This window comes from Haliotis asinina, chromosome 2 (genome assembly GCF_037392515.1).
Source record: "Haliotis asinina isolate JCU_RB_2024 chromosome 2, JCU_Hal_asi_v2, whole genome shotgun sequence".
Lineage (NCBI taxonomy): Eukaryota > Metazoa > Mollusca > Gastropoda > Lepetellida > Haliotidae > Haliotis > Haliotis asinina.
The window spans coordinates 86,136,909-86,160,627 of NC_090281.1; the positions used below are offsets into that span (position 1 = coordinate 86,136,909).

The 23,719-nt window shown below is 37.8% G+C and overlaps 2 protein-coding genes across 3 annotated transcripts in view; one reads left to right on the forward strand and one right to left on the reverse strand.

The window, feature by feature from the left end:
• The window catches only part of LOC137274507 (TBC1 domain family member 1-like), a 153,095-nt gene that overhangs the window by 91,490 nt on the left and 37,886 nt on the right, over positions 1-23,719 (reverse strand). The gene's annotated exons all lie outside the window — the stretch shown is intronic.
• On the forward strand, positions 1,730-23,546 carry LOC137274508 (ubiquitin carboxyl-terminal hydrolase-like). Of its 2 annotated transcripts, none has more exons than XM_067807730.1 (8): positions 1,730-1,842; positions 2,984-3,128; positions 5,511-5,652; positions 6,050-6,132; positions 6,619-6,666; positions 11,224-11,299; positions 16,925-16,983; positions 21,465-23,546. In XM_067807730.1, exons 1-8 carry the CDS (start codon positions 1,766-1,768, stop codon positions 21,546-21,548), a joined length of 714 nt encoding a protein of 237 aa, XP_067663831.1. In that variant the 5' UTR covers positions 1,730-1,765; the 3' UTR covers positions 21,549-23,546. The 2 variants fall into 2 exon arrangements, with proteins under 2 accessions (XP_067663831.1, XP_067663832.1); XM_067807731.1 differs by lacking the exon at positions 1,730-1,842 and adding an exon at positions 2,008-2,033 and having other exon boundaries at positions 3,000-3,128.

Sequence of the window (23,719 nt, forward strand, 5' to 3'; positions counted from 1 at the left end):
TTATCACACATAAACATTGACTGTAATTTTGCCGGAATTGTTTACAAAAGGAAGGTCAACGTGTTACATTTTCGGCACAACTACTTTAAAAAAAAAGGCACAAAAGGTGTTCTGTTGGAAAGTTTAACCGACAGTTTAGTATTTCAAATACATAGCAAGCCAGGTTTACCAATATGGAGACAACCGGTTACGGTACCTGCAAGTGTCACAGTAAGTGTTTAAAGCGCCCATGATTTAAATTCCGACATACTTAGATATACCTGCGACTTACAAGACTCATTAACCAAGATGTCAACATCGTTGCACAATTCAAAAACGGTGAACATTTTAACAAGTGTACTTGCGAGCCAAATTTGTAAATATTCAGTCATTGTATAGCTGATGTTATTCAGTGAAGAAATACCACCACCACCACCACCACCACCACCAACAACAACAACAACAACAACAACAACAAACAAAACAACAACACAAGCGAATATTTTGAAAGTCCAGTTTCGTCTCTGTTCAAGGACAGCGAAGATACAACCTTTGTCAGTGTGTACGCGTTATCACACATAAGTTCTGTATTTAGGTTAGTATCCAGTTATACTGCATAACCTAAGTACGACAGGTGTTTAGAAATAATGAGCTTTGTCGCAGGTGTCTGTTCGGGTAACAGCATAGGCTAACTAAACAAAACATGATTAATTCGTTTCAGTAGCATAGAGGGAATGAGTGACGTAAAAATTAACGTCACATCAATACTTTTTAATCATAATACATGTATAGCAACTGGACAGAAAGAATTATACATCCCCCTTCCCCCTAAGGCCTAATTACGGCCCTTGGGTGTATGCATCAGTAGCATGTAGGCATTGACTGGGGCCGTCTGAACAGGCTGCTCATGACGATCACTGACACAGTCGTCACCAACACCAACGACGATGATGCTCATGATAATGTATAATAAATATGTAGTTGTGATGACAATGGTGCGATGTTGTTTAATGGGTCTGTAAATAATGAAATCTGGCACAGGATAATAATAATCATAGGAAGGAGAGAGAGAGCGAGAGAGAGCGAGAGAGAGCGATGGGTGTGTGTGTGGGGGGGTGGGGGTGGGGGTGGGGGTGGGGGGTGGTTTTGTGGATGTGGGTGTGGGTGTGGGTGTGGGTGTGGGTGTGGGTGTGGGTGTGAATGTGTCCCTCCTCCATAACCCCACCCAACCCCTTTTGCCCTGAAAGTTTACTGAATGACATTTGAAAACGGATGAATATGAAGTGTGCACACTCTTTCTCAAAAAGCTGTATATGGCTCTGTAATTATGTATATTAGGGATTATTATAATTGCTTTGTACTAACACCTTTATAATAATGATTTACAGAATGTATGTGAACTTGAAGAAAAATACACATAGGCCTCCTCAATGGCTAATGCACTGGCTACTCCAATGGCTATTTCAGTAAATTAATACATATGAGATGCGACCTGATCTCTGCTGACATCAAAGCGTATTCTTTTCCCCATGTTATTTTAAAGTTATCCGATGTATTGTCACATGACATAAACACATTTTCATGTAAACTTAACCATAAAAATTCGTCTCGGCATTTTTTCACTTTTACTGTGTTTTTGCCACGTACACATGTTTTCATATACATCAGGGATATGGATTCGGATCCGAAATACATTTTTTTCGCCTAAGGAACTTTAAGGATAGGAAACAGTTTTGTTGAAAATAGAACATATTTTTTGACATTGCAACCCGGAAGTGAACCATCCATGTGCGCACGTGGTTTTCATAATCAAGCGTCAAAATGGCTGAACAGAGATGGGTACCCCTCGAGTCTAACCCCGATGTATGTCATGACGGCCGCTTTATTTATTTAGAAGTAACTTTTATCTGAAGAATTATTCCTGACAAACACATGATGTCTGCTTTTGTCTTTTGCAGGTGCTGAACAAGGTGAGAAATCGATGTCGCTGTGTCAAATGAAATGTCAACACGACAGCGGCTAGCCAGTTCAGTGCGAGGCTGATGATGCAGAATGTTCGGCATCATGTTTATCATAACTAATGCATGTCTGCACCAGGGCTATCTGTAAACATTAGACAAGGATAATGTGGAGGATCAGATTTAGAAACAAATACTGAGACGAGCAAACTCTGTGATATTCGTGTATCCCCAAGTGGGTGTCAAGTACGGATGTTTGAAGTATATTCATAAATCTTCATGATGCATCAATTTTAACGTTTAGTCGGTTTGCCATTACTTTGCGATGGCAAAAGTTCCACATCTTTTTTAGATCTTTGTATACTTTATAATATATAACCATGGTCTATGCCTATTCCTACACTGAATCAGATATATTGAGTATCTCTAAGTACAATATTGTTGATTTTCCATTGTTGAAGTTAATTTGCTAGCACCCTGCTCACAACATGCTAGATAATATAATACTTTCTTTGAAATCTGATTGTCCGGGAGGGGTTGGAGGTGGTTAAAACGTTCATCATGCTGAAGACCTTGGTTTGATTTCCCACATGGGTACAATGTGTGATGCAAATTTTTGGTATTCTCTACCGTTATATTGCTGGAACACTGCAAAAAAGCAACATTAGACCATACTTGTTCACTGATTGCCAGTGCTTATTTCTCATTTTAGACTAAATGCCATGATGATAATGCAAACTCAATTTTTCAACAAAAAAAAATGCTAAGATGCTTTTGCAGAATGATGAAAAGGGTCTTCATGCTTTAATTACATCAGGTTAGTGGAAAAGGATTGATTTCACTGCACATTGTCGACAGAGGGACACAGATTAAAATAGATTCCCAAACCCTGAGTCAGGTGGTCAGGCTAGTTGATTTGAATAGTTAAACAACAGCTCAACCACTTTATCCATCAGTCTCAGTGCCTATGATGTCTTTATGACAAGTTGCTATAATATACATCTGTATTGTTGACAACATTATCTGTTTGTGCAATCCTCCACCAGGCCTCTTATATTTCAGTATATACATGACCTAGGAGCCCCAAGTAATTGGCAGTTTGTGGACGTATTTGGGTTGGACGATGACCTCCTGGCCATGGTACCCCAGCCAGTGGTGGCGATCATGCTGTTGTATCCTCTCACAGAAAAGGTACATCAGGACAGGATAATAACAAGTACTGCTTAATGGTTTGAGTGGTTGGTGAGGTAGTCTAGTGGTTAAGGCATTAAAGCATGGATTATCTTAATTCAAAACCCCAGTATGGTTTCCAGTGATTCAAATATCTCTAATTTTGAAATGCTTGATTACCGAGTTGTGAATGATAGTTATTCAGATAATATCCATTTTTCAACCAACTTCTCCTTATGCTGGCTTGGTTGGAATATGCCATCATATCCCAGTTGTGTAGATCAATGTGTTGTTTGGTCCAGACTTCTACAGACTACCACCTTTTAGCGGGAATATTGCTAAATGCGACTTTAATCAACAAACCAACTACTGTAAATCATGAAATTAATGCGAACATTTTATTAATGCGAAAAATGCGTCTGTACATGTGTCGCATTATTAAAATGACTGGGGGTGGGGGTGTACTTTTGAATAAACGGAAATCTCTTCCTTTCATTGACACTACTTAATACCTATTGAAATTATTCATCGGCAAATTTTGTCACTAAGCAGAAGTGTTGACACTACACCAGACAACACAGGTCACTTCCTCATTACGGGTATCGCAAGTCAGTTATCACTGGTTACAATAATCACTGTCAATTGTTCAAAGTCATTGAGGCACATCAGCCAGACCGAACATTCTCCAGCCACGCAGGATCGTTTAGCGATCTTTGCTCACCTTTGCAATCGCGGCCTCCATCCATTTGGCATGTAGAGGCTTCATCACACTTATTCATAAATCCACAAGTCCTTTTTGGAACCTGTGAAATTGTCTGACACTTTGTTGGCATACCAATTAATAAATTGGTTCTTCATGGCCACCTTGAATTCACCATCAATTGTTGTCATAAGACAAGTAGTAGCAAGCAATCACATGATCAAACATGGCAGCGTAATCAAAACATCGTCAGCTCCATTCCATTCAATGCTTAACAAGTTCAATTCAGGTAACTAGTGTGTGGTAATAAGAAATGAAAAGAAAATGAACAACAAAGAATCAGGGTGTCACATTTTCTGATCAACACAGCTTCCTGAGCTCGCATTAATTTCATGACGCATTTTAGACAAGACCTTTGGACTCGCATTAAATTCATGACGCATTAATTTCATGATTTACAGTATTCATCTCGTTATGTTTTATTTTAGAGTTTTGCCATTAAGGACTGTTATGTGCCAGTTGTTATTGTTTTTCTAGATAGGGTTTTTCAAGCACATGAAAGATATATTTATATGCATTTGGAAGTAATATTTTACTTGCTTGGGATATTTTCTCAGTGGAAGCCGTGTATTATTTAGTGTAAAATCGTTTTTCATGTTTCCTTTGTATATTATATGACCAGCTTTTCTGATTCAGAAAGCTATGTTGATTGACTGCCATTTCCAGCCTAGTCTCATATGATATCCATAGATGCTTTGAATGTTAGAATGTCACTCAGGTTGCCCTGACCCCAGATGTATTGATTTTGGTGTAATCCGTTGCATGATAGTACAACATAAAGGCGATGTGCCTTCAGCCACCTGCTGTATTCTGACATGGAATCAGACTGGCACTGATATTCTGATACCTTATTCTGATCAGATTTTGAAATATATACATTTCATAATGTTGTTGCCCAAATACTGTTTCTTGTGTCCCTGCCATGATATTGCAGGAATCTTGTTACAAGCAGTGTAAACTAAAACAACCAAACTCACCAATATACGGCATGTTTTAATGCCATTTTTATTTCCATGGTGATAGTATTTTTAAAAATGATTAACATATTATCGGTTTAGAGACTTGCTTGAAAGTATTTATTTTTATTACTTTATGCACAATTAAGACAACCAAAAATTTCTTTTTATATTATATATAAAACTGGAATATTTTTGATACCAAATTATGAAATTTCTGTTTTGTTCTTTTTTTCCCCACCTTTCCATCTTTTGACAAGAAGTATGCTGGTTAATGAGAAACTTGTCATGTGTCACATATAATCACAGCATGTCTTATTAACACTTGCAACATTTTTTGGCAATATTGTTAAGTTTGGTTTGCTTAGAAATACACAGAATGGAAACAACTTTGAAAAGACTACATTGTACATTTTTTCCTGTTTTTCTGATGCTTTTGTTGTACGTTTTTGAGCATGTTATGCAAGTAACTCACTTACATTTTAGGTGCGGTCTGATATTGCATGATTTAATCACATGTGCTGCAACCTCAATCAGTAATTCAATTTCTGAATTCGTCCAGATTCTTAGGTTAAACTGTTAAACTGGGTATGCACTGCTTTCCCCAAAATAGCATCCAGAATGATGACTTTCTAGTTTACCAGTATGCCCACAAACAAGGTTTCCACGGACACCTATCTTTTCCAGGTAGAGGGCAACCAGATTGGAGATGTGGAGACAAGTGTTCTAGAGAAAGCCTACTTCATCAAACAGACTATCCGTAACGCCTGTGGAACCATTGCTCTAGTACATGCCCTGGCTAATAATAAGGACAAGATTGAGTTTGATGGTCAGTACAGTACGGCATGCTTCAGTTCAGAATTCAGTCTCACCTCGCACATGACTGTCAGATTCTGACAAACCAAGACCTATTGCACCTTTTCACTGGTCCACTCAAATGAGGAAGGCACTATGTTAGAATGATTGTTATCTCTGTATTAATTACCATTCTGTTGTTAACAACATATCAACCATTTTATCACACATTAATGAAGTAAGATGACAAGCATTCACAATATTTTCAGATGGAATAGGTCAAGGGGAAGTAACTCCAAGATTGTTTTCTGTTGTGTGGTCAGAATGCCTTACTGTTGTATTATCGATTCAGACCAAAGCATGCATTAATTGGAGTAACATGTTAAAGGTTGCTGGAGGTTGTGTGATGAATCAGATCATGGTTTTTACAGAAAGCAAATATTTCACCAAGTTTCTGGAGAGCACCAAGGACTTGAGCCCAGAGGAGAGGGCAAGCTTTCTGGAGAAAGATTCTGTAAGTTGCCATTTTTCTTCTGTTCTTCTGAGGGAATTAGTGGTCAGAATTGGTTGCATGTACCCATATCTTGAGTAAAAACTGGTTGAAGGATACTGTGGATTTGTTGACTAATATAAAACAGTGTTCACAAAATCTGTCTCTCTGTCTTTCTGTGACCAGTGATGATGGGGGTTAGAATTGATCTTCACTGACCCATGTTTGTCATAGTAGGCTACTAAAAGGATTGGGCGGTCAGGCTTGCTGACTTCGTTGACACATGTAATCGGTTCCCAGTTGCACGGATCAATCCTCATGCTGTTGATCACTGGATTGTCTGGTCCAGACTCGTTTAGTTACCGACCCCTGCTATGTAGCTGAATATTGCTCAGATGAGCAGCATAATACTGAACTCGCTCACTGTCTCTGAATATCTGGGCTATGCCTGTTGTCACCTTGTTATGTAAGCATGTTTGTTATCAATAAATTTTATTATTTTCCTTTTAGAATATGGGGAATATTCACGAGGAGAGTGCACAGGAAGGCCAAACGCAGGTAAAGAAACTATTTTTGTCTTCTATTTTGAAGGTTGTCAGTGTTATCTATTCATCAGCCAATGTAATGTCAGCAAGTATATTTTACATTTCATAATGGCTTCATAGCATATGAGCAAGGATTTGGTGGGAAAGGCAGGGGATAGGGGCCATTTTGTTTATTAGAATTAAAAATTGCCCATTGAAATGTTGAAGTTTACTATTGATACAAGGTTCCAGATTTGGAAAATGGCTAATAATCCTGAAAATGACTCCTTGTCAAAGTTCTCTACCCCAATCCCTGTATTATTATAATATGGGAAGCCCGTTAGCAGTTTGGTAAGTGTTCCATGCTTATCTATTGATAAGGTACCGGGCATAGTTGACACAGAAGACGAGGAAGCTACAATTCACTGTCCTGAGCTGCTTCCCTCTGTCACCCTTAGAAACTGATGTTCATGAGTTCAAATCTCTTGCTGCCCTGCTTTCTAAGTATTCATACAACTTTCTAACTGCATTCTAACAACATCCTAAGTATTCTGAACATACTTGGGGGAGAGTAACAAAGATAAGCCACAGATCCTGTCAGAATGTCTCAAGTGATTTGGAATGTATCTCCATTGCTGCTAGACTTCAAGTGTAAATTGTAATATTCTTCAAATATATTGGAATATTTTGATTGAAGTTGGAATACAGCTCGAATGGACCTCAAATACTCCTTGAATACAGTCAGTATTTCTCAAATGTTCTTCAAATGTGCCCTGATATCATCACAATACAGCCAAATCACATAATTATGTGGCCACCTGTCACTGAAACATCAGGTAGCATGGGGGGTCACATTCTTAAGTAGCTTGAAAAAATGTTCATTGTGACATTCTCTCCCCAATGCAGTTAAAGTACTGGAATTTTCCTATTTTGGATGATCCCCCTTGATTCCTGTCATTTAGAAATCAGTGTGAAGGAGCCTAATGTTTGTAGGTTTCTCATTTCCATACCTAGGCTCCATGGGTTTATGCAGTGTGAGAAATGTCCAAGGCAAGAATTACTTTGAGCCTTTTGCTGACAGTGACATGCCATAATACAACTGAAAAAGTGTTTAAAGACAAGCTCATTTACTTGTTCATGCTGAGTATACTCTGCCAAGAAATATGGCTGTGTATGTCAGCTTTATTAGTTCTTGCCTGGTTCTGTAAATTCTGGGTAATTCAAATGGATCAGTGGTCATCAGTTGCATGCATGTGAGAATGCTAAAATGTGACATGTTATTAGTCACATTAGTTATAAGAATAATTTATTGAACTGATAGTCTTGGTAGTGGAGTGAATCAGTTGGTTAAGTTATCTGTATCACAAAAAGCCAAGTCTTCAGTCGCTCATTTCCTGCTGAAGGTGATATTATTTTGTCAGATTAGCTTGAGTGTTGGTAATAAAATGTCCTCAGGTATCTGTCATGGAACCAAAACAAGACATTTGTTTATACTTTTGTTGATGCTTTTTTTAGTTTTTAGTGCAGAATGTTTAACTATTTTAATGTACCATGTACATTACATTAAACTGAAAAAGGGTAACAAATCTAATCTGGTTGTACCCATGAAGATTCAGGTTTGAATTGATCTTCAGTAACCCATGTTTGTTGTTAGACATGACTACAGTCGAACCCTGTTTACTTGGACCTACATATCCGGAAGCCCTGCCTTCCGGACGATTTTTATGTGAAACGAAACTTACGTTCATTAATTGTACTTGCTTAACCAGACCCTGTACTTCCGGGCCTGGACGGCGATTTTTCAAACCATTACCACAGATTTCCATTGAAAAATGATCCAGTTATCCGGATGGAAAGATCTGTGCACATGTGCATGTGTATGTGTCACGTCAATACTGTTTACCGCACAACTATGTGATTTTATTCTATTCTATCGGAAGGCATTTGCTGTGAACTGATTAATTTAGCCATCAAAACACTAGGGATGTGTGTCACTCGTTCATGTTAAGTAGGATTACGGTAAACTACACTGTAATTGGATCGTATGTAACACTTATCAATCAGCAATTACTAGCTATTGTGATGCAAGTTAAAGATCTAAGTCATGTGATCCCGTCCGGAAGTTTACTTCATGCAGACAGCTTAAGTTCGACATGATGTCATATGTTTTCCAGTCATTTACAATTTAAATAAAGAATATGCAATTGGCAACTTGCAATTTGAAGTTTTTGATCTTACCACCTGAAGTTTCACACGCAACATGATTACGTCCGAGACAACCTGACAAATGGTAACCTGCATTCCACCTACCATATGTTATCGGTACACTTATATGTTATGATGATTCAGTGTTATTACTATTGACTGTTGATTTATTGATAAATGTACATTAAGAATGTTTCACGTTTTGCTTGTTTGATTCAGTTAAGCAGATGTCTCGCTATATGGACAATTTTATCCAAATCGTCTGGATAAACGGGGTTCGACTGTAACAGGATCGGATGGTCAGGCTTGCTGACTTGGTTGACACATCATCTGTTCCCAGTTGCATACAGCAATGCTCAGGCTGTTGATCACTGGATTGTCACATCCAGGCCGCTGCCATATAGCTGGAATGTTGCTTGGTGTGGCGTAAAACTTCACTCACTCACTCACTCACTCACTCACTCACTCACTCACTCACTCACTCACTCACTCACTCACTCACTTCATCAATATGAACAGTGTGTTGCACTATACATACCTTTGATGTTGTCATCGCACTATATAGTGGGAATATAACCAAGTGGAGCAATGCAAAGAATGTTATTGCATATAAGCACACAGCTTCATTGTATTGATTTTGAAAAAAAACACACCATAGTTCTATAAGTCTATATTCTGAACGTTTCTCAAAACAAACAGATAATTATTTATATGATGTGTCAAATTAAGACAGAAAACATTTTTCATCAGATGTCTTTAAAAATAGGTACACTTAAATCACTGGTAATTGATTTTCTTTCTTAGAAATTAACAAACAGTGGAGTTTTTTTTATATAACGTCATATTGCTTCTTAAAACAAACTTCAGAGATCACAGATCATGTGGAAGAGACTAAAAACTGAGTTTTGCTGTAGATGAAACAAATTAGATTTTTTTATCATGAATGTGATAATAGTATGCACTATAGTTTTCTGTAATGAAAATGTATTAGAAATTAGATATACATGAAAGAAAGTACGGGCTGCCATATTAATGTTTGATCTCATAACAGTAAATATGTGATGTATTTAAAGATACCAGTTGGTCAGTGGAGTACGTGATGGAGGAGGGGCATGATGTATTGAGTATGGAAATAATAACCTTTATGAAAGAACATATTAATGATCATTACTTCCTAGTGTTGACAGGAACATCAATATTAATGGTGCTTCACAACTCATAACAGCACAATAAAAAACCCAGTACAGTAAAACAGGGACTTCTAGTTAGATGGGTCTTCTTTTACTATTCAACTTGCACTTATGGTGCACTTACGACTTGTCCCTACAAAAAATTCATTGAAAAACTTTCTTCATCTTACAGTTTACAACTCTTTCATGTGAAAATTACTCCTTGTCAAATTATTTTTAGGGTTTATCTGAATAATGTGTAATTCTTGTGACCCTGGTGGATATGCAGGCCCTTGGGTGTCATCACCTAGCAGAACAGTTTGAGTCGATGGTATCAAGCTGGTATCAAAACACTTTTGCTGCTTTTGGAACGGCCCCACTGGAGCAGCCATGGCCTTGAACATTAGTATTATACATTGATGGTTCCCTGTTGGAGGATATTAGTTTTTGTGAAACATTAATGTGATAGAAAATATGTCTCCCCCACCTAATGAATTATTGATGATGACAGACTGTTATGGCGTACCTTTGATTATGCAGACCGAGGCATGAAGCACCAATAATCTATCAGAGCATTGTAAAAATGTAAATGTATATTTTAAAATTATAAATATATGGTTTAAACATATATTTCTTTTGAAAACTTCCGTTATTAGCACATGTTGTGGGTCAAATGTTTCTTTGAGCTTACCAGAAACACATGGTTCTGGATTTGAATCCAAGAGCCACCCTTGTGTTCTACGTTTGTCAGTACCAAGCCCTGATCTAAAATTTTACCATCATTGTATAAAGTGATATATGTCTGAGGTGTGCAACACGTTGGACTTTCTTGAAAACTGACATACTGTGATATTACTGAATTATTGTCCAAAGGGGGAGTGAAACCGACGCACTCAGTGCTGTGATATGACTGAATTATTGTCCAAAGGGGGAGTGAAACCCGACTCTCTCAGTGCTTTGATATGACTGAATTATTGTCCAAAGAGGGAGTGAAACCTGACTCGCTCAGTGCTGTGCTACAACTGAATCATTGGCCAAAGGGGGAGTGAAACCTGACTCGCTCAGTGCTGTGATATAACTGAATTGTTCATGTGGGAGTGAAACCTGACTCACTCAATGCTGTGATATAACTGAATTGTTGTCCAAAGGAGGGGTTAAAGTTTTGAACTGAAACCCGACTCCCTGCTGTGTATTTCAGTGTGTAATATATGTTGTAGGCTCCATCAAGAGAGGATGAGGTGAACCCCCACTTTGTTGCCTTCATCCATCAGGACGGTGGCCTGTACGAACTTGGTGAGTACTGCATTACAGTTCATGTGACCATGTTTGATCATATATCTTTACAGCACTTCATAGGGTGGATTAGACCTGTCATTCGATTTGATTTGGTCTTCAGCGACCCATTCTTGTTGAAAGAGGTGACTGGCAGGATCATGTTTGTTGACAAGGTTGACATGTATTTGACTCCCAGTTGCATGGATCAGCGCTTATGTTGTTAATCACTAGCTTGTCTGGTCCAGCCTGAACTAATTCCACACCACTGCCATATAGCTGGAATACTGCCGAGTGTGGTGTTAAAAGAAAAACAAACCAGACAAATCATGAAACTGAAGTCTGAGAACTGTCAGTCTAGATTGCATGCTTTCCGTGACCCTCTAATAAATATAACTTGGCACAGTTTCCATGACTGAAACTGATGAAATGTATTCATCATAGTGTAGGAATCATTCCTTCAATAAAGTACAATACAAGGGTCCTTACATTTATTGTAGGCCTTTAGGCATTTGTCATTGTCTCCTGATTCCCCAGCCTATTATACATTCAGTATATTTGTCAACCTTAAGTGCTCAGTTTTCATTTGAAATAAGAGGTATCTAATCCACTGTTAGACTACCTCAAATTTGAGGACACAATACTTATCTCACATTTATTCATTCAGTTCATACAAATGTACGCCAGCCCATCCCATGTGTTATCTTTGATTCATAATTTTTTAGGTCCAGTTCTGTCAAGGTCAGATTCAGGTCAATTAGGTCAGCTCACAGTCACCTGCTAGTTTATGTGTCCCTGTTCAGGGTTGCCTTCCTTTGTGATGCCAGGATCTGCTGCTTGTTGATGCTAATTTAGTTACTTTGCCAACACCCCTTTGACCGGGGATGGTAATGTACGCAGTGCTGAGAAGGCAGCGTGCATGGGGATGAGTGTCGCATCGTATAAGCAGACTATTACTATTACTATTACTATTACTATTACTATTACTATTACTATTACTATTCATGCTCTTGCATGGATGTCACCAAAGGGATCGTGGACTGCATCACTTAGGATAGAACTCTGAGGTAGTGTATTCTCTGTATACTACCTATTCTCTGTATAAAAGAGTGACGGCATGGGTTTGCTCGTCAGTGGTTTAGGTGAGTGTCATCATATTCTGAAGTTTCGGTTGCTGAGTATTCAGTCCTGACTGATCATTTACAGGCGGGCATGTTGGCTGGAATGTTGTGTTGTGTGTAAAAATCTCCGTCTTCAGACTATGTAACTGAAACGGGCTGTTCGGATGATTAAGCATTTGCTTGTCGTGCCAAAGACAAGATTTGATGCAGCTCAAGGGTACTATGTGTGAAGTCCATTTCTGGGGTCCATGTTACATACTTGGTGGAATATTGATAAAACACTTTGGTTATATTTTACTCTTCAAATTCATTAGTCTGAAGAGCATTCTGGTGTGTTCAGCTTCTTTAGAGTTCAGAACCCACTTCCACAAAGCTGTCTTAGTGCTGTGAAATCTGAAGTCCATCTTTAAATATCATAGTTACTAGCTCAAAATACCCAATGTTTTACTTGCTGCCAGATTTATTGATGGGAGAAAATTATTCAGATCATGTAAACTCCACTAACTTGTTCACGGTATGTTCACCCAAGGAATTCTTGGTAGATACTTGTTGACTGCAGGTGATTGTATTTGATGGCCGGACTCTGTGACGTAATTCATATTGTGTCAAAATACCCCAAATATGTAGATTATTTCTCACAATATTATTCACAGATTGTATGGTCCAAACTTGATTATTTATTTAGAGGCTGCTTTCATGCATAAATACACACTACACACAATGTACAACACTACACACTACAAACACACACTACACACACCACAGCACCAGAGACCAACACAATCACAATATTAAGGGTCCCTTTGACGTGAAGAACCTGTGTATATGATACAGTGTAAAGTGAAACACATTAAAGTGTGTTGCTTCTGATGCAATAAAATCACTGATCAAAACCACACACACAAGTGCTATAGATAATAAATGTAACTAAACTGATTTCTGATTTCAAACTGATCAGAAAGTACACATAATTCTTTAAAATAAAGACTTGGAGGTATATACCTGAGAAAAAAAAGACAATATTGGATTATTTTAACAAGCGGGTTTGTTTATTTTTATGCTGCTTTTAGCAGTATTTTCAGCAATATCATGGTGGAGGGACACCAGAATTGGGCTTAACACACTGTACTCATGTGGGGAATTGAACCCAGGTCTTTGGTGTGACGAGTGAATGCATTAACCACTAGGCTACTCCATCACCAGTTCATTATAAATCGATTATCTTTGGAAATTGTTTGACCCCCATATTAAGATGTTGATTGTCAAAAAATAAAAATAGGAGAGTGAACCGACCCCCAAATATAAATGCCAAGGGGGAACCGTGATTATACAACAAACACAACACAACACAACTACCACACCACACACAATGTACAACAAACATGCACAACACAATGAACACACAACACAACTAACACACACTATACAAATCACAATGCACAAGGTACAACAAACACACACACACACCACACACCTCACAAGAAACACACTACACACACCCCACACAACAAACACACATTACACATTGAACAAACAACACACCAAACAGAAACTATACAAAATCATAACACACAATGTACAACAAAGACACCACACAATAAACACACTACCACCCCGCCGCCATCGCACACACACGTGTGCACACACGCACACACACACAACAAACATACACTCACAATGATTAAAGGTCACATGCAACTTAAAACACAACTTTGAAGATTATGATACCTTTCAGTATGCACTTACCGAAACAAATCATCAAAAATGCCAATTGAACCTAGAAAGTTGAAAAATAACAGGATGAAAAAACCCCCGACGAAATCGGAGTTCAAACAATTCACTAAGTTTCTCCCAGCACTGGGGGGAAAAAGTGTTTTCAACAGCTGTACTGCGCTGCGCCCATAACGCATGTGCAATGAATAAGTTCGCGGAACTTGAAACAGTATGCACGCCTGGAGTATGAGGTCGTGAGCAGTAGTCTAATCTTGTGTACACATACAAATAAATAATCTACTTGTTACATAGAAAAACATGTTGATTGTGGTAAGCAACCTCTGTCACAGAGAAAGCTCAATGTCTGGTTTATTGACACCTATATGTCCTGCTTGCCTGTCTGTTATAGACAATATGCAATACTCTACACCAGCAAAATAACTTGATTTATGACTTGTGCACCCGAGTCCTGTCTCTGCCACATTATGTAATTAGGCAGGTGTGATACTTGTACACATGACATGTTTTTGTGCCTGTGGGTTACAAACAAAATACATCCATTTCTCTCGGGTGACTGGATCTGATGGAAACTGGTGCAAACTCTTGTCAGTTTCAAGTCCTGCTTTGTCCTTGGACGAATGACAGCCACTCAGTGGTTAATCATCTCTATTGATGATGATTTTTGATTGGATCCAGAGCAAATTCACTTTGTATTTACAAAACCCAACATCTCTATATACATTCTTTATGGATAACAACTTCTTGTTTGACAACAGTATATGAATCCATACTGAAACGACACATCAAGTACAATAAAAGAAGTTGTTATCCTAAAGAATCTTACTTTCTTGTGCCTTGCCAGACTTCTAAAATGCCCAGGTCATCTTTCTGTACACACAATGAGCCCTCAGCGTATCAGCAATCGGAAGCAGTCGTTACACGTGAGTGCACACCCACCCGCTATGACTGGGTTCGGTCTCCCGTGGGCTTAAATTCGAGGGAAGTAATAAGCCCAAGTACAAACTATTGCACTTTTGAATCGCGAGTGTACGCTTGTAATTTTGTACATTTGTTTTTTTACAAGCAGCAGTGTATAATATGTGCCATGAATAAGTGATAATTGTGTTTTAGTTATGTTTGATTTTTTGGTTGCATGTGACCTTTGAAAAAACACACTATGCCCACCATAACTCACAATATACAGCAAACACATACATTACACAACAAGCACACACTACACTCAACAAGCACTACACACCACACACACTGTGTCATAATGTGCTCTCCTAAGATTTGTCTTGAAGCTGGGTAAGCTTGGTTTAGTTAACAGAAAGTCAGAAAAGATAAGCATTTTTCTGTACATGCTATATGTCAAGGCTGGTCATTGTTTTTAAATTTCTCTTGTCCATGTTTGGTGACATTGTTTTCTTCAGTCAGGTCATTTTATTTTACTAAATACATGAATAAATTTGTTGGTGAATATAAAAGATTTATTATGCACATGACCGTTGTGACATTGAAATGTTTAAACCTGTGTTTGTCAGTGTCAACCAAATGTTGTCACAATGAAAAAGGAATGCTGTACTGCTAACTAGAATTCAGTTGTATTTTGGGGTGTTGTTATACGTAATTACGTGTTGGTCTGTTTGAAACTCCACAAGTCAAATTAGTTTCAGTTAAAAAACAGAAATTGAAATCTAAATCAACAAACCGTGAGAAGTAGGTGGCCATAACAGCTGCAAGATAAGGCGAGATCACGACCATCTATTCCTGAACAGTACAGTCTGGCCCAGCAAGATAAACCAGTGACATTAGCCAAAGTGGATGTCCTGTTGGGTTTCCAGGTTACCATAGGCCCTTGGCAACCAGTGTTCATTGCCAGGTTACCATGCATTCCTGGCAACCAATATGTTGCCAGGTTAACCATGTTAACATACATCCCTGGCAGCCAGGATTGGCTGCCAGTTACCATAGGTCCTTGGCAACCAGTGTTGGCTGCCAGGTTACCATAGGTCCCTGGCAACCAGTGTTGTCTGCCAGTTACCATATATCCCTGGCAACCACTGTTGGCCCCCATTCAGTTGTGTTTTTTTAAACTTAAACTGATTTAGACAAAAGTGTAATGTTTGCTGGGGATAGAGCTTTAGAGACCTTCATGAACCCCCCCTCAGTATGAGATGTGTGTTTATGTGTTACCCAGGAAATATTGAGTTGCATATAAATATCATTTTTTCAGAATAACTTTACACAACACTCTGTAATGATGATAATTTTCAAAAGTCTCCTGTATAACTTGCTACTGTTTTGTCTTAATAGCCAATAAAAATGTTTTACCTGGTCTCTTTCTTTGTTAGTGCCCAGTGCTAATGGGTTTTGCAAAGCAGTGAATATCCAAGAACTGTTGTTTGTAGTATCTTACATTTATGTTAGGCCAGACCAATAATATTTCTTGTTTTACAGATTTCTGTCCTCAGAAAACCTGAAGGCCAGAGGAGAAAAAGCAAAATATAATAACCAGTCAAAATAATATTCCTTCTAAATAGTAGAAGTAATTTATGAAGGGTATATGAGACATAATACAGTCCTAAGAAAATATATCTTGCAAGTTTATGTTTTTGAAAAAAAAGCGGATCAGGATTTTATGTTTTCAGTGGGGGTGGGGGGTGGGGTGGGGGTGAATACTGTTTTCTTATTTGAAAAAATATGATCGGCAGTTATCCGTAAAACAAGAAATGAAATTGGTCTGGCTGTATGTACAGCATACTGTGACTAGTATGGATTTGTGTATGATGTCATATATTGTTGTTTTCAGATGGACGCAAAGATGCACCAATCAGACACTCTGATTCAACACCAGACACCCTCCTGCATGTAAGTAACAATAATATACACATTTCAATACAACAAATTGACAGCATTATTTCATTTTTATGCTTTATTTCTGGTCTGTAATTGGGGCTCGAAAAAGGTTTTCTAAATTGAACTCTACTTTTAGCTTGTGCAGGACCAATGTCGAATAGTTAGCAACACAGCAGGTTTACTTTTACATCCAGTTCTCAGTGTTTTATGGTCCAAAAGTCTCTTACCAAGTTAAGTATGTTTAATGTCACTCATTGACAAGAATGACACATTGTCAAGTTTCGTTAAATGTGTGATCTACATTCAGAGTCCCCATGGAGATTGTAGTTATAATTTTTCAGTTCTATATATGAGATAGAACATAATGCAGAAGAGGAAAGAACCCAGATTTTGACAAAATGATTCAGTTTCTAGACATTGTAGAAAAGGTTAAAACGGTTAATTCAGGAATTGGGAAAGGCAAGACCCAAGGGCCACATTGAAACAAAAAATCGCCCATTAAAATTTTGAAGTTTACTGTTGATACAAAGGCAGTGGCTCATTCTAAATTCAGAAAATGACTATTAATCCTAGAAATGGCCCATCGTCAAAGTTCTCTATCCCAAAGCCTGTTAATAAAATGAACATGTACCTATTTTTTTTGTTACTTTACGGTGGTATTAGTAGAACTGCGGTATATTGCTTTACCTCATTTATTTACACCCTGTCCTCACTGGACTGGAAAGTGCTGCATTCAACAAATCATACAATTTTAATTTCGAGCAGTTCAATCAGCAGAAAGACATATCACTAATCTCTTATTGATACAAGATGAGGTTTCTGCGTGAGGAGATGATTAGGTCGAAGATATTGTGTAGATAGACAGTGTGTTTTTCTGCCAAGCCTCTAAACCTCAGGACACTTTATTTAAAGCTCTGCGCGTCGGTCAGATTGAGGGGCACCTGTTTGAATCCTGTTTGAATTTACTGTTACTGATAATTGATGGGATTTTAACTTAGCTCCACATCAGAAAGAAGATATCTGATTGGTCCATGTGATCTTGGTACATAACTATATAAACCACATCGTAAGGAAATAAACATCATTGTGGGAAATTTTAAAAAATACACAATGCTATTTAGAAAGTGGTTGTTAACGAAGAATGCCAGGACACATTTGTTTCTTGTGCCTGTTTTGCCAGCATCTGAAATTTGTTTTAAAGTACCACTGATCTTGCTCCAAGATAACTCGTAGGAGCAAATTCTGCCACAACTGATACTGTGAGTTTCCTCGTGCTCGGCAGTCAATGTGTTAACCTCAACTTTTCAATTTTATTCTGTTCTTTCACAAAGTCAGATTGAAATATGCTAGCAAAATTATTTCTTGTCAGTATCTCTGGCTTGTGGTATAAAGATAACAAATCATGTAAGTTGTAAGGAATTAAGACCTTATCTGATAACCAAGTTTTGAACTTGACCCTATGGGGATAAACTTTAGGCTGTGCTACAGGTCTGACAAGAGTTATCTCCCTTACACCACTGATAGTGGTAAAAACATGTTTAGATCACATGCATTGCTTGTGAGAGTCAGTTTGAAATATCATTACTTATGCTATTAATCACTGGTTTATCTAACCCAGTCACTGCAATGATTTAGAACAGGTTCCCAGCATCCTGTGCTAGTTGCAATAGGTGAGTAGGTTGACCGCATGGGGCATTATCATAAACATTACTGGACACAGTCAAAGACTGCTGTCCTGCTGGCGGTCAAATAATGTGTGTTAAAAATTGAAATTTATCTATACATGTTCAGAATCCAATATTAGCCCCATGCCTGATGGAAATGTTAGTAAAAAATGGCAGTTAGTAAATAGAATGTACTCTTTGTATGTTGTTAATGTAATCGTAAAATAGATAATGCTGTTGTTTTGCAAGGGTGCTATTGGTAACAGGACCATGAAGTTGCAATATTCAGTTTTAAAATGAAATGTTGAAGTTTAGAACATAGAAATTTTAAGAAAATTACAAATTACAAATATTTTCCCATTTGTATGCCTTGGGAATACATGTTTGGAATCCATATTAAATCCTCGACTGAACAAGTTATCAACAAACTAATGTCAGTCTTGACTTCTGATTTTACCATTTTATTTTATTATTATTATTATGCTAAACACTTGTATGGCACCAACATCCAGTGTCCCATCTTTATGAGGTACCCAGTCAGAGCTGGGTAGACTAGGACACAGTCACGTGTTCATGCACATTGTTTTATCTGCAGCTGGGTGTTTGCACGTATTCATGTTGCCACCATCTGGTCATCTACCAATGGAATTGTGGCTTCTTTAAAGTGCACAGGGTTGTGTATGGCTTTTATATGTAGACTGGCATTTACAGTCCTCAATCTGCCAATTCCCACAGGGAAGATACATACTAAAGGATGTACAGAAAATTAGTAACATTAGTATACGAGACAGATGTGCACATGAAGCAGACGGCACTTTCCAGTTTGACTTATAACATTACATTCAGAGGTCACAATGTGCATTTGATGAAAATGTCAACACTGTTAAGTCTAATAAAAAACACTATTCCACTGAGGAACTTACCAGTATCCCCCGTATATACATGTACTATTTGGAATGATTCATGGACAGTTTATCAGATTTTCCAGTGACATGTTTATTGTCTTTATATTTTTCAGTAAGATTTTGTTAAATGACTAAGAGGGTTTCACGTCTTTTTGTGCATCAACAATCAATATACTAGTACTTCAGTCATTTTATGAAATTTCACTTTATGAATAACTTATTTGACAAATGCACAAAATGACATGAAATGGCTGACCTTCATGGTTGTTTCACTCACTGAAACTTTTAATGATGTCATGTAATGACAGATTTCACAATCTGACTGTACATACATATCTCCATTTTTTTAAAATTGTTGATGTCTTCCTCCTTTTCCATGTCCTTTAATTTTGCCTGCCACCTGAGTTGGAATCACTGGATAATCTCTGCTTCGTTATAAATGTGCTGAATCATTTTTTATGTAAATGTGTACTGTCAGGTTAGGCATACTTTGTCACAAGACATTTGTCATTGTCATTGTCATTGTTTAACTGTGCTGGGTGGCCCGGATATCTACGGCCAAGCAATGTGCTTTTGTGGCCCAGACATTTAAAGCCAAACAGTGTTCTCCATGTTAAACAGGAAGATGTTAAGATTTGGTTCTCAGGAGTAAAGGGAGGAAGCAAGAATTGGTTGATTTTGGAGTCAGTCTATCATGTCTTGGCAGTTCACATATGTTGATCTGCAGCATTGGTAGCTAATACAAACACATACATGTATACACATGTGTGCACAACAAAAATCTAACAATCTCAAACACAACTCTCTCTGGACTTGCTGTAATCAAAGTAAAGGACAAGTTTATCTGTTAATTTAGATCTCAGGGCTAGCAAAAAATGATGTAATGTAATCATGGTGTCTCAGTGCTGACTTTCAGGGCTGACCCTCGTGGAAAGCTTCTGACTGTCTTGTGGATTGTGAGAGCCTCCAGCTGTCTTCATTCATAGTCCTACATTGACAAATAGGGCACTTATCAAATATATGTAATCTGGATTTGTCCTCTATCTACCAGTTTTCTCTAGCCAAGTGCTTTAGTTTAATCGTTTGAAAAGGTTTCTATTTTGTTGCCAAATCTACTGAGAGAATAAACTGAAAAGTATAGTTACCTATTTACATAAAACTTTACACATGGATAATATATGCCCAACAGCAAAAGAAACACAAATTTTGAAGAAATAAAATCTCATAAATGTGAGCGTTCATGTTTATGTCATCTGTTTAAAAACTTGACAAAAAAACATAATTGTGTTTCTTTTTCTGTTTAGTATATAGATTGTTCAATTCAGAGTTGATTATTTCCAGTATGTTGCCAGAAAGCTTGAGTACTACTACAAGTGTGATAAACAACACTGTAAACAAAAATGACATTCTGTTGGCACTGGAAGACAACGGCAAGCTCCAGGATCTCCATTAGTTCATGCTTGTCCTCCTGTTGTCATTCCATCACCAAAATGTGCTTGTCGTCCTGTTGTCATTCGAAACAAATTTCTTCTTACATTTTTGGCCAATAAAAACATCATTTAGTGGTGCTTATATTATCACTGGATTGTCTGGTCCAGACTTAATTATTAACATACGTCTATAATATAGCTGTCATATTTCAGGTTCAACCCTGTACAAGAAACAAACAAGTTTATATATATATTGAATGTTGCAGAACACGGCCAGTGTGAAATAAACAATTATGTCCGCATATGATGGCGACCAGGGGTGAATGAGAAGTGAGGTGCTCCTTCTCCCCCAAAAGAAAAAATTCACCAAGTGTTTCCCCTATCTTTTGGACTTCATGATTTGTGTGCAGTCCTCCTCCTCCTAATTCCTGAATCCGCCCCTAAACATGGATTGTTCTCCGCTGTTGATGTTGTATGTCTATTGAATGTTACAGGACACAGCCAAGGTGCTGCGGAAGTTCATGGACCGTGATCCAGAAAATATCAACTTTGCAATCACAGCCTTGGTAAAGAATTAGGACCCTTCGACCAGGTCCAGCCAAGATGCACCACCACTCTTTCTGTGGCTTATTGCAACAAGCCTGCTGATTGGCTAGTATCTCTTTACTGTCGAAGCAGTGTGGTTGCTTTTCATATACACAGAGCCAGCAGCAGGTGGTTCAGCAAAGAAATATTTCCTCAAAATTTGATGTAATGATATTTCAAAAATAGCTTTTCACGTGGAAAATCTTCAACCTCCACCTTTTGTGTACAGTAAAAAATATTGGAGTGAAATAACATAATTTTTATTTTGAAAAAATACTCAAATGGAATATTTCAAAATCACCTTAGTTATGAGGTGACTATGTCTACTTACTGGGAAAGCTCTTTACAGTCACCAATAAACTGAATCAGTGTATGTGTGGACCATGTTCTTGAGGCTCACTTCAGGAAGAGGTTAGCCCCATGTCAGTATGTGATACGCCTTGTTTTGTACTGGTGATTATGCTTGTATTCTGTGAATGAATCTGCCTTGTTGTCATATGCTTGTTTGTTGTTCACGATATTGATGGTTAGAAGTCTGAATTACATGGTTATGTGCCATTTTGAACCATAAATGGTAGACGAATACTGTGAATGTTTAATCAAAAGATACTGCTTTTAAGACAGTTAAGGAATGTGTTGTATTTGGTACTATAATGCATAATTGGCTTTATGTAACAATTTAACAATTTGTTTCAAGCAATGACGTTCCGATATTTTCAGCCAAAGTTAAGGATTGTGGTTGTTTTAGCATTACTGTTTTCTTGTTATCTGTTTCAAAGGTGAAATCTTAAAGGAATTCCACGTCCATTCATTTGAAGTTCTTGTTTAACGTGAGATAATGGTCTGAAAGAATAACCCCGATGTTTTTGACAGCAGATCCATCTATTTGTGTTAATGTTTTCACTGAAAATCCAGGATGATGCTAGTGTTCAGATATATTCTGCTCATGTGAAGAAGGAGATGTCATGTCTACCTTATATAATAAACCAGTCCATAGTTCTCCGGTGATAGTATATTCCCACAGTGCCATTGACAAGTAAAGTCACAGGGTCATATGATGGTGAGACACACCATATGCGACATTCAATCAGCTCCTATTATCGTGATACTTAGAAATCTGTTTCTTGCAGTTTCACAAAAAAGGACACCATTTAGTCAACAATTTCATATGTTTTATCCAGTTTTCAGTGCTTGAAAGATTTGCTTTATGTTAAGGATAATGGAAAACCTTCCTGAAACCCAACCCAGGTTTACAGTTAGTCACACTTTGCACAACAGCTGGTAAATTTACAGGTGGATCAATTATTTGGAATTGGACATTCTTTTATTGCTTTTCAAAATTATCCACAAAGTGCTATTTCAATTAAACATTCTATGAACAATGCTCTGTAACAGGTTGACTGACCTTGGGTCACTACTATACCCCAGAGTGTCTTGGTGGTCAAAGTTATTAGGGAAAAAATCCGAATTAAACTGATATTCATAAGTAAGTCATGAATTTCACATTTAATGGTTTATATTTCAACAGTTTAACACTACTGTTGCCTGGAGAACCGTGTTCAGTTTGGTTTGACAGGTGTCATGGACACCAGGGTTGATGCTCCAAGACGGATTCAAACCCCAACCCTTTATGTGTTTGAACACAAAAAAAGGTTTCTTAAAACCTTCCGGCCAAATGGCCTGATTGTGTAAGTTGAAATCATGGTATGTGTCCGAGTAACTCAGTTTTTGGGACAATAATATTTTCTGAACTTTCCCGTTGTTTGATAATATGACATTAGTTTTATGAAAATAAGTTTTGTCTTTTTTTTGTTTTCACTGGTCTTCAATATTATTTGCCTGTATATTTTTGTCCACGGGCATGTTTTTTATGTATGCAAGGGTTTTTCGGATGATATTTTCAGTACACACCTGCAGGTCCCTGTGGCACGGCTATGTACTACACCTGTCAAAGTTCATGTCGCAGACTTTAATAAATATTGCTACAAGCACATTTGTGTCATGTTTTTGTGCAAGTCAGCTGAGTTACCCTACATCTTGTGAAGGAGAGGAGGGGTAGTCTAATGGTTGAAATGTTCCCTCATCATCCGGTTCGATTCCCCACATGGGTGCAGTGTGTGAAGCCCATTTCAGGTGTTCCTAGCTGTGATATTGCTGGAACATT

Coding starts and splice junctions, on each gene's coding strand:
- LOC137274508 (XM_067807730.1), top strand. CDS start 1,766: ATGTGCGCACGTGGTTTTCATAATCAAGCGTCAAAATGGCTGAACAGA. Junction 6,133..6,618: donor GCTTTCTGGAGAAAGATTCT/GTAAGTTGCCAT, acceptor TTTTCCTTTTAG/AATATGGGGAATATTCACGA. Junction 11,300..16,924: donor CGGTGGCCTGTACGAACTTG/GTGAGTACTGCA, acceptor TGTTGTTTTCAG/ATGGACGCAAAGATGCACCA.